Raw genomic sequence first — 14756 nt, forward strand, 5'->3', positions numbered from 1 at the left:
ATTCTCATTATCCTAGCCTAACATTATCAAATATGGGAAACTCCTATGTAAAATTTGTAATATTTTTTTAGAGTTGTTAAACATATTTATACATTGTTTATTGAGTCGACTAAAATGTGGAAATTTTTTAAAGACATGTTATCGAGATGCTTGTTACCTAAACTTAGTTTTGAATTTAGCTTTAGGAAGTTTACTTAATAACAATATTCTACAACAAGCGTTTTTAATAAAGTATCAATTTGATTTTCTCATAAAGCCTCCAATATACATTGTTTTAAAAACCAGTTTTTTATTTGAACAGGTCTGGTGACCAGTTCACGGTTCAACCAAAAAAATTTCTACATCTGGCGGAGGTGTACTTTGACTTCGAGTTGTACATGTACACTCTGAAAATGTTCAATTTTCTTTGGAATTGCGTTGTTTTTTAAATGGACTAAGTGAAATCCAACTATAAGTCCAATAAACCGGTTCAAACGGTTTTTTACAGCTTCAACCCGATTTTTGAAGAAACCGTCCAATTTGATCCGATCTAGAAATTGACATAAAACTGATTGTTATTGAACCGCTCTCGTCTCTGGTTCCTGATCCAACCAATTTGACCAACCAGTTTTTAAAACATTGCCAAAATATCAAAAGTGGGCCTAAAAATGAGTTTATAATCTTAATTATAGTACATATCAATATGTGTGTCGTTTGACTTTGGATAAAATTAAATAAGTATTATGATGTTATAACAAAATTTGTGTTGTTAACATAATATTCTATCATTTTTAATAAAACGAGAGTGAGGTTTGTAAAACTCTGAAGGCATTGGAGGATAAGCATCCATACAAGCCACCACATTCCATGCCAAGCACCATGTTTTCAGAACCTCCCATTGTAGTGGATGTTGACAATGTCCTTGGGGGCATTAAATCCTTCAATAAAGGTACCTCGTGTGGGAGAGACGGGTTGAGAGCTCAACACAATTTGGATGCTCTTTGTGGAGAATGTTCAACTATAGCCAAAGATCTCCTATGATCTATTACATATGTGGTTAATCTATGGCTATGGGAAAGAAACCCTTCGAGATTGGTAGCATTTGTTGCCTCAGCTCCTCTTAAGCTACTCTTAAAACCTGACAAGGAAATACGACCTATTGTAGTAGGCACTGTATGGAGATGTTTGGTTTCCAAGTTGGCTATAAAAGGTGTTGGTAAAGAAATAGCCAAGTATCTATATGATTTTCAGTTCGGGTTCGGGGCGTAGGGTGGCGATAAGGCCGTATTACATATCACTAACAGGGTGTTGAGTGAGTGTCACAATGACGGGTCTCTTTCCATGCTTATCATGGACTTCTCCAATGCCTTTAACCTTGCCGACAGATCCGCATTAATTCATTAGGTCAGATTGAGGTGCAGTAAGGATGTATCTAGGAGACACACATATTTGGTTCACTACTAGGGTTCAATAAGGAGACCAGTTAGGACCACTTCTCTTTTCCCTTGTATTGCATCCTCTCTAGCATAATATTAGAGACAATTGCAAGCTTCTTATCCATGCATGGTACCTTGATGATGACACACTTATTGGAGATTCGGAATATGTGGCCAAAGCGTTGGACATCATTAAGGTGATTGGCCTAAAATTGGGCCTTCAGTTGAATATCAAGAAAACCGAGCTCTTTTGCCCCTCGTGTGATGGTAGGAAGCTATGTGTGGGGCTATTATGGCATCGGTAGGTCACCATTGGGGGTGAAACTTCTTGGAGGAGTTGTTATTAGAGATGCTAGTTTCATTAACAACTTAGCCATAAAGAGAGCCAAAAATGATGTGAATTTGATTCGCCTTCTTCCACAATTGTTTGACCCTCCAGAGTGAGCCCCATCTGCTTCAGTCTTGTATGGCTATTGCTAAAAATTTCTTTGGGCTAAGGATGTGCCAACCCGTTCACATGGAGGTGGCATTGTTCTTTGACAATGGGTTGGGCGGGGCGATTGAGGATATTATGGTTTGTGGTGGCCCTTTCTTTGGCGACATACAGTGCGAATTGCTTCCTTACCCATTAGTTTGGTGGTTTGGGTTTATACTCGGCATTAAAGGCTACCTCATATGATTTTGTTGCCTCAATGGCCAATCTTGGGTATTGCAAGACTACATCTTACGGGATAGCGGCATATATATTATGAATTCTGATTATGCTTGTGTCTTCGCTTCTCTTCATAACAAGCTTTCGGATATTAGCTTTATCTGTTTTACTACTAAGGAGACTGCCCCTAAATCCAAGAATACACTAGCGAGTGTCCTTTTTAGTAAAATTGTCCAAGATATGGAAGTGCATATCGACATGATAGCTTGGAAAAAAATATTTTTCCAGTGTTTAATATAGATGGGCTTGGCCAACATATGTCTCATATTGAGTATCATATTATCCTCAAATATCAACTTATGATCCCAATATTCTCAGCTGACGAGATATGTCCGATGTGCCGCAAGGCATGTTTGTACTCTTTTGGAGAGCATGCTGTTCATTCTAAAGAACTCCTGAGGTTCAAATATAGGCACGATTTGGTTAGAAATAATTTTTTTGACATATTTAAGCGTGCTGGGGTTTCTGCCAAGAAAGAGGCACCTGTAAATTTCTTGACTGACCCGACAGAGTGAAGGTCAACTCTTAGATTGGCTGACGTTTTGATTTTTGGATGTGTTGGAGGGAAATACACATGTGTGGACCTTACATGGGTATCCCCTCTCATGGGCTTAAGGGCTAGGGGTTTCACAGCGGGACATGCTGCTTTAAAAGTTGCTATAGACAAAGTCACCAAACATGAGAAATCGTACATGGAAAATTAACATGTGTTCATACCATTTGCATTTGATACGTTTGGTTGCCTCACGTCCGATGAAATGATGCTTCTTAATATAGTACAATGGGTAATGCGTAGTAATGTTATATACCCTAGATATGTGAATGTAGTATTCAAAAGAATTGGCTTTACCACACAAAAAGGCTTAGCGGCGCAACTCGTTGGCCGTTTGTCATTCACTCGTTGTACGATGATAACTAAGATATATTATTATCAATAGAGTATAGTGAATCATGCATAACAGTGTTATATCCCCCATATCTATGGGTGTAGTCTTAAAAACAATTGACTTACCATACAAAAAGGCTTAGCAGCGCAACTCGTTGGCCGTTTGTCATCTCACTCATTGTACGATGATTACTAAGATATATTATTATCAATAGAGTACAACGGATCATGCTTCACAATGTTATATCCCATATATCTATGGATGTGGTGTTTCCCATATATCTATGGTGTAGTGTTCAAAAAAATTGGTTTTACCATACAAAAAAACTTAGCGGCGCAACTTGTTGTCCGGTTTACATCTCACTGGTTGTACGATTATAACTAATATATATTATTATCAAAGAATATTTTTGATCCATTTCACATTTTTAACTAGTTTTTTACTCATTTATCTTGTTTTGTTTGTTTGTTTTTTTGAACGGCTAACACACAACCACTAAATCTTACCCCTAGGCTACTCCATTATCCACGACATGATTTGAACCCTGAACCTTTTAAATGATTGACACATTTCCAACTCGTTGGCACCACTAGCCAAAGGCCGTTTGGGCCTGTCATGGGGAATAAAATATTATCAAAGGCCTAGGATGAATCAGAAAAAATGAGTCCGTATCATTATTATAAGTTTTTATTTTTAAATAAAAACATATGATAAAAGAATTGGGTCGTGTACGACTCCTCACTTTACCCCCTTCAACGCCCCCTATGCCCTTCGGTATATCTTTTTACTATTTGTTAAAAAGAAATAACTTAAATAGGTCTACAACATTATTTCTTTTTGTTATAAATAAGATAAAGTTAAATGGATGTACCTCAGTACAAGTCAAAATTAATGTCATCAAAACTATATTAATTAATGTTATTTTTGACTGGTTTTTTCTCAACTACATACAGAATATCCCTCCATCTTCCCTATAAATTTATCTCTTCATTTGGAAATTAATTTACAATTCACAATTTCATCTTCTTATGCTGCGTTAAGCCGTTTCGCTTCACATTCATCGTTGGGCTTCAGCAGTAAATTGCCATGGAGTTACAGAGAATTTCATCCCTTTTGATCTTAGCTCCATTGTTATTCATGGCTACCATTGCTGCTTGCTCCAACGGAACATGCAAGGTACATCTCTCTCTCTCTCTCTCTCTCTCTCTCTCTCTGGAATTTCCGTAAATTTTCTGCAAACTTTTGGCAATCTTCTGTTGTTTTCTCAACCAACAAATGAAATTTAACACGATAATTTGGATGTAGTTACTGGATGATTGTGAAACAGACGGAGATTGCGAGGCTGGACTTTATTGTTTCTCATGTCCTCAAGGATATGCAGGCTCCAAATGTGTTCGATCAACTGCTACACCTGTCTTTAATCTTATGGTCAGTATCTCTTTCCTTCTATCTCCAATTCTTTTTACCTAGAACACCGAAGGAATGTGAAAAGTCGTAAACGATTTGACTTCTCTGTGTGTGTGTGTGTGTGTTTAGTGTGTGAAATCACAAGGTTGAGTTGAAATCTGATCAGTTTTTTGTTGGCGATTTTCGTGTGAAATTGTGAATGTATCCATGGATATTTGTTAGAATGAAACAGACAGATGGTCACGTGTAGCCATGACTACAAGGACAACTTATAGTCTTATAGAACCCTATCAATCAATTATCAAAGATATTAATTTGATACAATTATGTAAATGATTGATTTTTTTTTTTTTTTTTTTCAATTATGAAAAAGAAAAATTATTCTAGGTTTTTTTTTTTTGTATTGAAGTCAGATAAGAGATTGAATCTAAATCGATCAAATTTTTGATATCGCATTTAGAAGCTTTTAATTCGACCTCGAGGTTGTATCTATCTGAACTCAATTACACTTTTTTTTTGTACTTTGTTTCTATTAATAGTTAAACAATAGAATGTGCATATGTTTTGTTTAGTTACGTATCCTTAAATGGGAATCTAGACACCACATATTGTTGCAAGTACAATCATGTCATCTCCGAAAATTGAAATAAAAGTCAAGAAATGGGTTAGGTCACTCTGACTCATCAAACTTGTTGAACAACTGAGTTGGCTTTATACCAAAAAAAGCAAAAACAAACATCTGCAATGGGCTCATAAAATAAAGTTTATGGGTTGGGCTTTCCTTTTTTAATCTTTAATTCTGTATGCACAATATATTTAAATTTAATTTAACCAAGTTTTTACTTTTTATGGTATTATTTTGTTTGAATGATTGAAAAAACAGAATAATTCGCTTCCATTCAACAAATATTCCTTCTTGACAACACACAATGCCTTCGCAATCGACAATGGAACTATACGACTGACGCCTACAAATCAAGAAGATACGGTCGCTCAACAACTAAATGTAAGGATTAGACTCATTTATCTCGTTTTCTTTATAAATTTTATGGGCGCAAATAGCTACAAAATAACAAAAAAATATATTTTTTTTGTTTGTGATCTTATTTTCTTGTTTATCAGCGAATAATTTGTTGATTATAGAATCTTACTTTCATTTATTTTAATTATAAAACTGTATTTTCCAATATTCTACTTTGAAAAAAAACTATTATAACCTTGCTCATCCTTTTTTTTTACGTATCACGGCAACTATAGTAACGCTTTATTTTTTATCTGGATGACAATGTTATACTTGTTTTACAAAAAATTTTATGTTTTTTTATTAAATCATTGTATTTTATAGAATCTACCTAATTATAGCATTGCATTTGTTTCTTATAGGGTAGTATACTTCAGTTAATATACTTAAATCATCATAGTAAAATTCATTCCCATTTCGAGGTCACTGTTATATATAGGTAGACATTTAAAAATGCAAAGTGGCATCAGGAGTTGACGGATAGGTAAGTCCCGTTGTAGACGAAATGTGTAGATTTTGGAGTAGTGTAGTGTTTGTGTGTGTAAGTTGTTCTAAAAAAGATAAAGTAAACGTAGAATGTTATAATAAACAAATAATTGAAACTACATTGTTATTTCTTACATTTAACCCAATTTTATCATATTCTATAGAATGGGGTGCGTGCTTTGATGCTTGATACATATGACTTTGAAGATACAGTATGGTTATGCCATTCTTTTGGTGGAAAATGTTATGACGCCACAAAATTTGTAAGCATTACGCTCCATTTGTGTTCATATATTTTACACAATTTCTACAAGTTTATTTAAAAATTGTGCATGATGCAATGTGTTTACATGTCAGACACCCGCCATAGATACTTTGAAAGAAATCGAAGCTTTTCTATCATCGAATCCAAAGGAAATAGTGACAATCATTCTAGAAGACTATGTACAAGCACCTAATGGTTTGACCAAAGTTTTTACAGACTCGGGGTTGAAAAAGTATTGGTTTCCGGTAACGAGTATGCCAACAGGTGGCCAAGATTGGCCTTTGGTTAGTGACATGGTGGCTAAAAACCAAAGATTACTTGTTTTCGGCTCTGTTAGATCCAAGGAACAAAGTGAAGGAATCGCGTACCAATGGAACTACATGGTCGAAAATCAATGTAAGTTGTTATTAACTAGGAGTAGCACACCCTCACGTTTTGTTGTAGCAGATTTATATATGTATAATTGTCAAAATATAATTTAGAATAGAATTTGTAAAAACGGATTAATCTTAAAGAAAACATGCATAAAAAGATGTAAAAACAAAAAGATCTTTAAAAAATTTGCATAAAAACGAAGATGTATAAAAGTTGTAAATAATTAGTTATTAAAAAAACTAATTTTGTAAAAGTTAATTCATAAGAAACAAAGTTGTAAAAAAGATGTAAATGTTGTACAAGTTTTTCTAAAAAAAAAAATATTAAATTTCTAATCATAAAAAAACAAAGTTGTAAAAGAAGTTGGGAAAATTTTATAAAAATAGATTTGGTGAAGTTATTAAAATATGTTGTAACATAAGACGTAAAAAATCTAAAAAAAGAAAAAACAAAGTTTAATAAAGAAGTAAGTTTTTAAAAAATATAAAACACAAAGTTCTAAAAAAATAGTTAGGGAAAATATGTAAATTACAAAACATTGGAATAAATTCGTAAAAATAATTTGATATTGAGATAAAATTGTTGGGGTATGAAGTCTTCTCCAACACATGGAGCATTTGGAGTTGCAAGTGAGCATTGAAAATCACAAGTGAGAACTTCGAAGTAGGTGGAGCATTCGGAAAAACATGGAGCACTTGGAGTTACAGTGGAGCACAAAAAATCAACATAGAGCACTTCAAGTTCATGGAACATGTGACAAAGGAATTGATCATCTGAAAAGGTAATAGATTGTCAGACAATGGAATTTATTAAATGACAAAGGAAAAGATCTTCTAAAGGCGGTATGGAGCACCTAGGAAGGGAACAGAGCATCTTGTGATGCTTCATGATGGAGGTGCACCACATGTCTTCCTTTATTGAGTCATTATATCCTTTAATGAGACACTCGTGGAAGATGCTTATGTGATGATGCTTATGGAAGATGCTCATAGATGATGCCTATGAAAGATGCTCATGTGATGATGCTCACAGGTGATGCTAATGTGATGAGGCTCACAGGTGATGCTCATAGAAGATAATCACGTATGATGCTCATTGAATATGCTCATGGATGATGCTCATGGAAGATGCTTATGAGGTTGAAGATTCCAGAAGCGTCCACATGACATTCTGTGATTGGTTGAAAATTAGGGCACCCCCTTTATAGCCTAATTATTGAAGGGTTTGGCACATAAGAATTAAGGTTTCTCACGCTTTCCTATAAATATACTCATATCCTTATTCATTATTCTTTACACGAGTGTATGCGAGTATGTATACACTGTAATCTCAAGAAAGCAATCATTGTGAGGTTGAGTGCACATCCATTGGGGCAGTTAGAAAGCAAGAGAGTTTATTTTGTTTTGAGAGCTTAAGTGGGGTGTAACCTTGTGTGTGATTGTAATTGTTCTTGGAAGCTTAACAAAATCTAGGGGGTATCAATTTTATGACATGACACGACAAAAATACACGACGGGAAACACAATCGAGATGAAATCAAAATTAGAATTCGTGTTCGTGTCGTGTGTAGTTTAAAAACACAATGTCGTGTCGTGTTCGTGTTCACAAATGGACATGAAATTGACACGATTGAACATATGTTTGTCGTGTTTTTCGTGTTTGTTTTCTTTGTCATGTTTAATATATGATTAAGTATTAATTATATAAACTAATAGTTATGTAATGTTAGGATTTGTTATATCGGAAGGCACTTGGTATGTTGAGATTATCATCGACAAAGAATGTATAGCTTACAACATTATCAATGTGAAGACTACTCATGAGTTGATCAAGATGCTATCTATCATGTTTGAAAAACCATCGACAGCAAATAAGGTTCACTTGATTCGACAATTGGTAATCTGATGATGAAGGGTGGCTTAGTGAATGATCATATTAATGAATTTAATTCAATCTTATCTAGGCTGATAGAGGTTAAGATTAAATTTGAAGATGAATTCATGACATTGCTACTATTATGATCATTGTCTGATAGTTGCTCTAGTACATTAACATAATTACAGAATAGGCATATGTTCAAGGAGAAGTGTGAGCTCTAATAAATATGGAAAGAGTGGGAGTTCTGGTGATAATAGTTATGAGGGTGGAGTTGTAGGTGTTTCAAAGATTAAACATCCTATTATCTAGAGTACCATTAGGCAAAGTACTCTAGTGATGTATTTTCCATCAACCAATGACTTATTCATGTTTGAGAATAGGTAAAAACCATAGGCCTTGAGGATGAACTCAATACAGTGGAAGAAGGCTATGGATGACTAGTTGAGTGGATTGCAGAATAGTCGGATGTTTCAGGTTAAGGATGAGATATATAGCGGGATAAATGGCAAAGGAAGATTAGTGGAGGAAGACTCTCCAAATTTGAAGATGACTACAATCATTTCCATTTTTAGATATAATTTGTCTTTGATAATATCCATCTAGAGTAGCTAGATGTGAATAGAATTGATCTCCTTGATGATAACCTGAAAGGAGACATCTAGAGGGCACGACCATAAAGTGCTCTTACAGTTGGTAAGAAAAATTAATGATGCTTCATGATAGAGGTACTCCACATGTGTTCCTTTGTTGAGCCATGATATCCTTTGATGAGTCACTCATGAAAGATGCTCATGGAAGATGCTCATGCGATGATATTCATGGAAGATGCTCATGCGATGATACTCATGGAAGATGCTCACAGATGATGCTTAGGGAAGATGTTCATGTGATGATGCTCACGGGTGATGCTCATGGATGATGCTCATAGAAGATGCTTGCGGACGATGCTCATAAGGTTGAAGAGCGCCCACATGGCATTCTGTGATTGGTTAAAATTAAGGGCATCCCCTTTATGGGCTAATTATCGATGGGCCTGGCACATCGGAATTAAGGTTTCCCACGTAATCCTATAAATTGGCTCATATCCCCATACATTATTCTTTCCACAATTGTGTGCGAGTGCGTGTACGCCACAATTGCAAGAAAGCAGCCACTGTGAGGTTGAGTGCACATCCTTTGGAGCAGTTAGTAAGAAGTCTTATTCCAAAAGTTTCACCGTAGGTGGTTTGACATTTATCAGAGGTGTTTAGCTTGTTTTGTTGTATACGAATAAAAATTGAAAAAAAAAAAATAAACAAAATTCATAAAATTAACTAAATGGGGCTAAAACTGTAAAGTCAAAATAAATTTGGCAAAAAGATGTAAAAAGATGAAGTTGGATGGGCAGTTATGGGTTAGAATATGTAGACTGAGAAGTTAGGTCAAATATGGTTTTCTTATTGTCAGAAAAATGGAGGGTGAATCGAATTCGAACCCTAACATCCCATATGACAAAATAAAGTTCATGCAATCTGCACATCATTTACATTCAGATATCACATAGAATATATATATATATATATATATATATATATATATATATATATATATATATATATATATATATATATATATATATATATATATATACCCTTAAATGTATATAAGTTTAAGTATCCAAACTCACCATAATAAGTCGTTTTATTTGATACATTCATTATAATGTTTTTAAACTTCAACCTTACCTTGATTTAATTTCAAGATTTTCGAAATTTCACTATTATCTTTCTTTTACATCACATTTTTTTGTTGAACACCTACTATTCTATAAATGTTATAGTTGAAAATGAAAATTATGTAAGAGAAAAATAATTGTGAAATTTATAAAAATCTCGGAAGTAAATCAACTTAGAAGTTGAATTATAAGAACATTGGATGATTATTATATATATATATATATATATATATATATATATATATATATATATATATATATATATATATATATATATATATATATGATAGAAAATGACATAGTATGGTTAGTATGAGTATTTAAGCTTATATGCTCTTAAGTATATATTCATTTCTCTCTCTCTCTCTCTCTCTCTCTCTCTCTCTCTCTATATATATATATATATATATATATATATATATATATATATATATATATATATATATATATATATATACATATAATGCAAAACGATTAAAAAATTCTTAAAATCATCTTGTGCTTTGAACTCGTGACTTTCAAGAATTAAATAGAAGAAACATTGTAATAAAACTCATTAATATCTTTCAATGATTTAGTGTTTGTGATGAACAAAAAGTATCTCTAATATTTATTAGATTTTTGAGAGTGTAGTTTCTCCATAGTCATCCCATTTAAAAAAAATGCCTAAATTACCCTTATACAGCCAAAGATATTCTTTATTTGTTGAATTCTCATATACCTCTGCTAAAATGATGGACTTACACATATGCATAGCATATTGTGATACGAGGTCTTTAATATTGGTTATTATAATGAATATCATACAACGATATCACTAAATCTCTAATACTTAAACAACAATATCATCCTAATAAATAGTAACATGCTACATTGTCCTTTTAATTTGTTTATAATTTATACAAATCTATTGTGTTGATTATAGATGGAGATGGTGGAATGAAAGCAGGTGAGTGTCCAAATAGGGGTGAATCATCACCCATGAACGATAAAACAAAATCACTTGTTTTAGTGAACTACTTCCGTACGCTTCCTATAAAGATGTTGGCATGCGGTCAAAACAATGGCGGTCTCTCAAACATCACCAAGACTTGCTACACTGATTCGGGAAATCGTTGGGCCAACTTTCTCGCTGTTGATTTTTACAAGGTACCAAAAAATTTTTAGCTAATATTTCTTTTTTAGTTAATGGATATTTTTTAGAATGGTCTATACATGCATTTACTATTCACTTCATAAATCTATATCTTTTATCCACAACAGACTTGAACCATTAACCTTTGGTTGAAGATCATTTATCTGTTAACTCTTGAAACCATAAGGCAAAAGACCCTTTGGTTTTTTCTAAATTAATGGATTTAGTGGATATAAAAAATAATAAAAATGTTTTTTACTTGATTTAGAAAAAACAAATTAATAAATACACTTAAGAACATCTTAAGAGGTTTTTAAGTCCTAACATTTTATAAAATTGTTGTCTTCATATATTATTTTTGGTTATATCTTTCCACTGTGGCATTATTTTTTAAAGGGTTTGTTTGGATCGTTTATTGAAAACAACTTTATTTTTTGAGAGTGTTTATTCATTTCGGTGGTATCAAAACCGAGTTTATCGAAAAAACTTGGATTAGCTTATGAAGTATCACGACACTCTAGAAACTGATAAGTTGATTTTTAGTGTTGGGAAAAATATATTAATACATATAAAATGGCCGAAAATATACATGGGTAAAGTGGTAAATTGATATATGTTTCGTTGTTTAAGAAAAAAAGGGAAATAATGTTATTATCCATATGGTTTTTAGGGTTAAAACTAGAAGAAATTTGATTTCCACATATAATAACAATTTTTAAATACAAAACTTACCAAATAGAACTTATTTAAAATAACATACTATAAAAAAAATTAATAAGCATTTTAAATTATATATATATATATATATATATATATATATATCATTTCTAATAAATAAATGTTTTTTTGCTATTTGTCATACTCTCATGCATTATATCACATGTTATTTTGTTATAATTTTGGTATATTTATTTTTTATTTGTCATTTACTTCATTTTTGATATATATCATTAATATGGTTTCTATAAATTAAACATACCATAATAATTATATTAATTTCAAATTTTAAATTTTAAATTTTAAACTTCAATTGCAGTTTTAAATAAATTTACAATTGAAATATTCATATTTAACATTTTGTTATAATTAGCACATTTAATACACGAATCCGACAACTAAATACATAATTTTAATTAAATTTTTCATGTTTTTTTTTTTTTTTTTATAATTTTTACTTTTTTCAAATTTAACATTTTGTTGTAATCAATACGTATAGTATACGGGTATCACAACTAGTATTCTAATAAATAAACATTTTTTTTTGTTACATGTCACACTTTCATTCATTTTGTCATATGTCATTTTCAAATTATTAAATTTTTTTTTTTCTACTTGTCATTTTATGATTTTTTTTCTATTTTATTAAATTTTACATAATATTAAATGTAATAAATACAATAAATGTAATAATAAATGAATATCAATTTCATTAATAGACTTACTTTTTAATTTTCAAATTCTTAAATTAAAACCTTATTCTTTTTTCGTTTGTTTATTTATCTAAATTATTTGTTTAAATTTTAAAGGGAAAAAATCACTTATAATTCAATATTTTTATCATTTTTCTTATAAATTCAAATTTCATATATATATATATATATATATATATATATATATATATATATATATATATATATATATATATATATATATATATATATATATATATATATATATATATATATATCTTCAAAACTCATTTATAATTAATATGTTTTATTTATACATGGTTTGATGGAATTTTCTTTGATTTTATAGAGGAGTGAAGGCGGAGGAACATTTCAAACCACTGATTTGCTAAATGGAGAGCTTTTATGTGGTTGCAATGATGTACATGCATGTGTTGTAAGTTGAATATTCGATTATTATCATGTTTAAAGTTTTGTTATTAAAAGTGGGTTTATTTTCATAAAATGACAACTAGTAATACACAATTTGCTTTTTAAGCCGCTAACCTTTTAACTGAACTCTACATAAAATGACAAATTTTTGGATTCCCATTGCATCATTGGGTGGATTTCAACTGGGTAAATTATATTGACTCCTACTTGGTGTCACTAGTATCCAATTTGCAATATCTTATACCAGATGATGACATTGTGTTGGCATTGATCTATTTTATTATCCAATATGTCATAATTAACTAGCTGAAATTCACTCTAATTGTGTAATAAGAACCCAAAAAATGGTTACAATTAAAAGATAAATTACCCAAAAGCATACCTAATTAGTTGTCATTTTATGACATTAATCTTTAAAAGATTTATTAAAGTTAACCACAAAAATTATGTATTTTGCAGCCAGGAGGAGGAAGTTGCACATCTTGCACGAAGCTTACTTGCGACTAAATAAGACCACATTAAAGGCTTCCATGGCATCAACACAAGATATATTAAAATTGTAGTTTTCCTTGGTAATTATTATTTATCATGATTCATATAAACCTGTTTTTTGTGGGAAACTATAAATTAAAAAGGAAAAAAAATGTTTTCATTCACATTGTTAGGACATGAAAGCTTGATTTCATATGCATAATAATAAGAGCACAATCAACACAATGATTTGTGTGTTAAAAGACATTATCTATCATAGTGAGGTGTTAAAAAATGAACTAGGTTTAATCTAAATAATTAACTCAACTCATAACTTTCTAAGATTACATCTTCTATGCACACTCCATAATGAATATTACAATCACTATTCATAGATGTACAAGTACAAGTCTCTCTCTCTCTCTCTCTCTCTCTCTCTCTCTCTCTCTCTCTCTCTCTCTCTCTCTCTTCATAAGCTAAAATCCCACATGTTTAAGTGAGTCTTCCAAGTCTTCTCTTGTTATCCTCCAGAACTTTACATCCCAACATCCCTCCCCACTAATAAACGGAGTAAATGTGAATCTTTAAATATGAAAAAGTTAAAAAAATATTACAATTTCCTTTTACTTGTGTTGAAATCCAAAATGTAGTGTTCACAAGATATATTCTTGCAAAAAAATCAAAATTTGACTATCCCGAAGGTCAACCCCAAACTGTAAACGTTTTTTGAACTAACCTAAAATTGTTACTTCTTTGAAACCCCATGGACCAAATGTGTAACTTGTTATATTCTTCCCATTAAGCATGGTAATATGAGAAAGTAATTGACTAGTATCTTTTGTTAACGAAAGATGAACAAAATTTCACTTTCTCCCGAATCAAAGTTGATTCAGAGTCTAATTCAACCCAAGTGGTGAATCTTAAAGCCAACCTCTTGGAGTTATTATTAGAGAAAAAAGTAATACCAATCATTCGTTGATCTTTGTAATCATGAAAAACTATGAAGCATCTGAAATGATCAAGTATAACAATACACACCAATAGGATTACAGAATCACAAAACATTCCAAACATGAAGCAATCTAAACAAGTTCAAATCGATTTGAATCCAATACTTCGACCAGCCATCAAAACAGAAATTCAAGTATA

The 14756-nt window shown here is 31.7% G+C and overlaps 1 protein-coding gene across 1 annotated transcript; it reads left to right on the plus strand.

Moving 5' to 3' along the window:
* Positions 1-3972: 3972 nt before the first annotated feature.
* LOC145044029 (PLC-like phosphodiesterases superfamily protein) lies at positions 3973-13792 on the plus strand. The gene is made up of 8 exons (XM_078992829.1): positions 3973-4190; positions 4320-4442; positions 5305-5427; positions 6093-6191; positions 6286-6589; positions 11086-11309; positions 13054-13140; positions 13596-13792. Exons 1-8 carry the CDS (start codon positions 4101-4103, stop codon positions 13641-13643), a joined length of 1098 nt encoding a protein of 365 aa, XP_078848955.1. The 5' UTR covers positions 3973-4100; the 3' UTR covers positions 13644-13792.
* The last annotated feature ends 964 nt before the right edge of the window (positions 13793-14756 follow it).

The sequence above is a fragment of the Lactuca saligna genome, chromosome 4, assembly GCF_052625555.1.
Source record: "Lactuca saligna cultivar CGN05327 chromosome 4, ASM5262555v1, whole genome shotgun sequence".
NCBI lineage: Eukaryota > Viridiplantae > Streptophyta > Magnoliopsida > Asterales > Asteraceae > Lactuca > Lactuca saligna.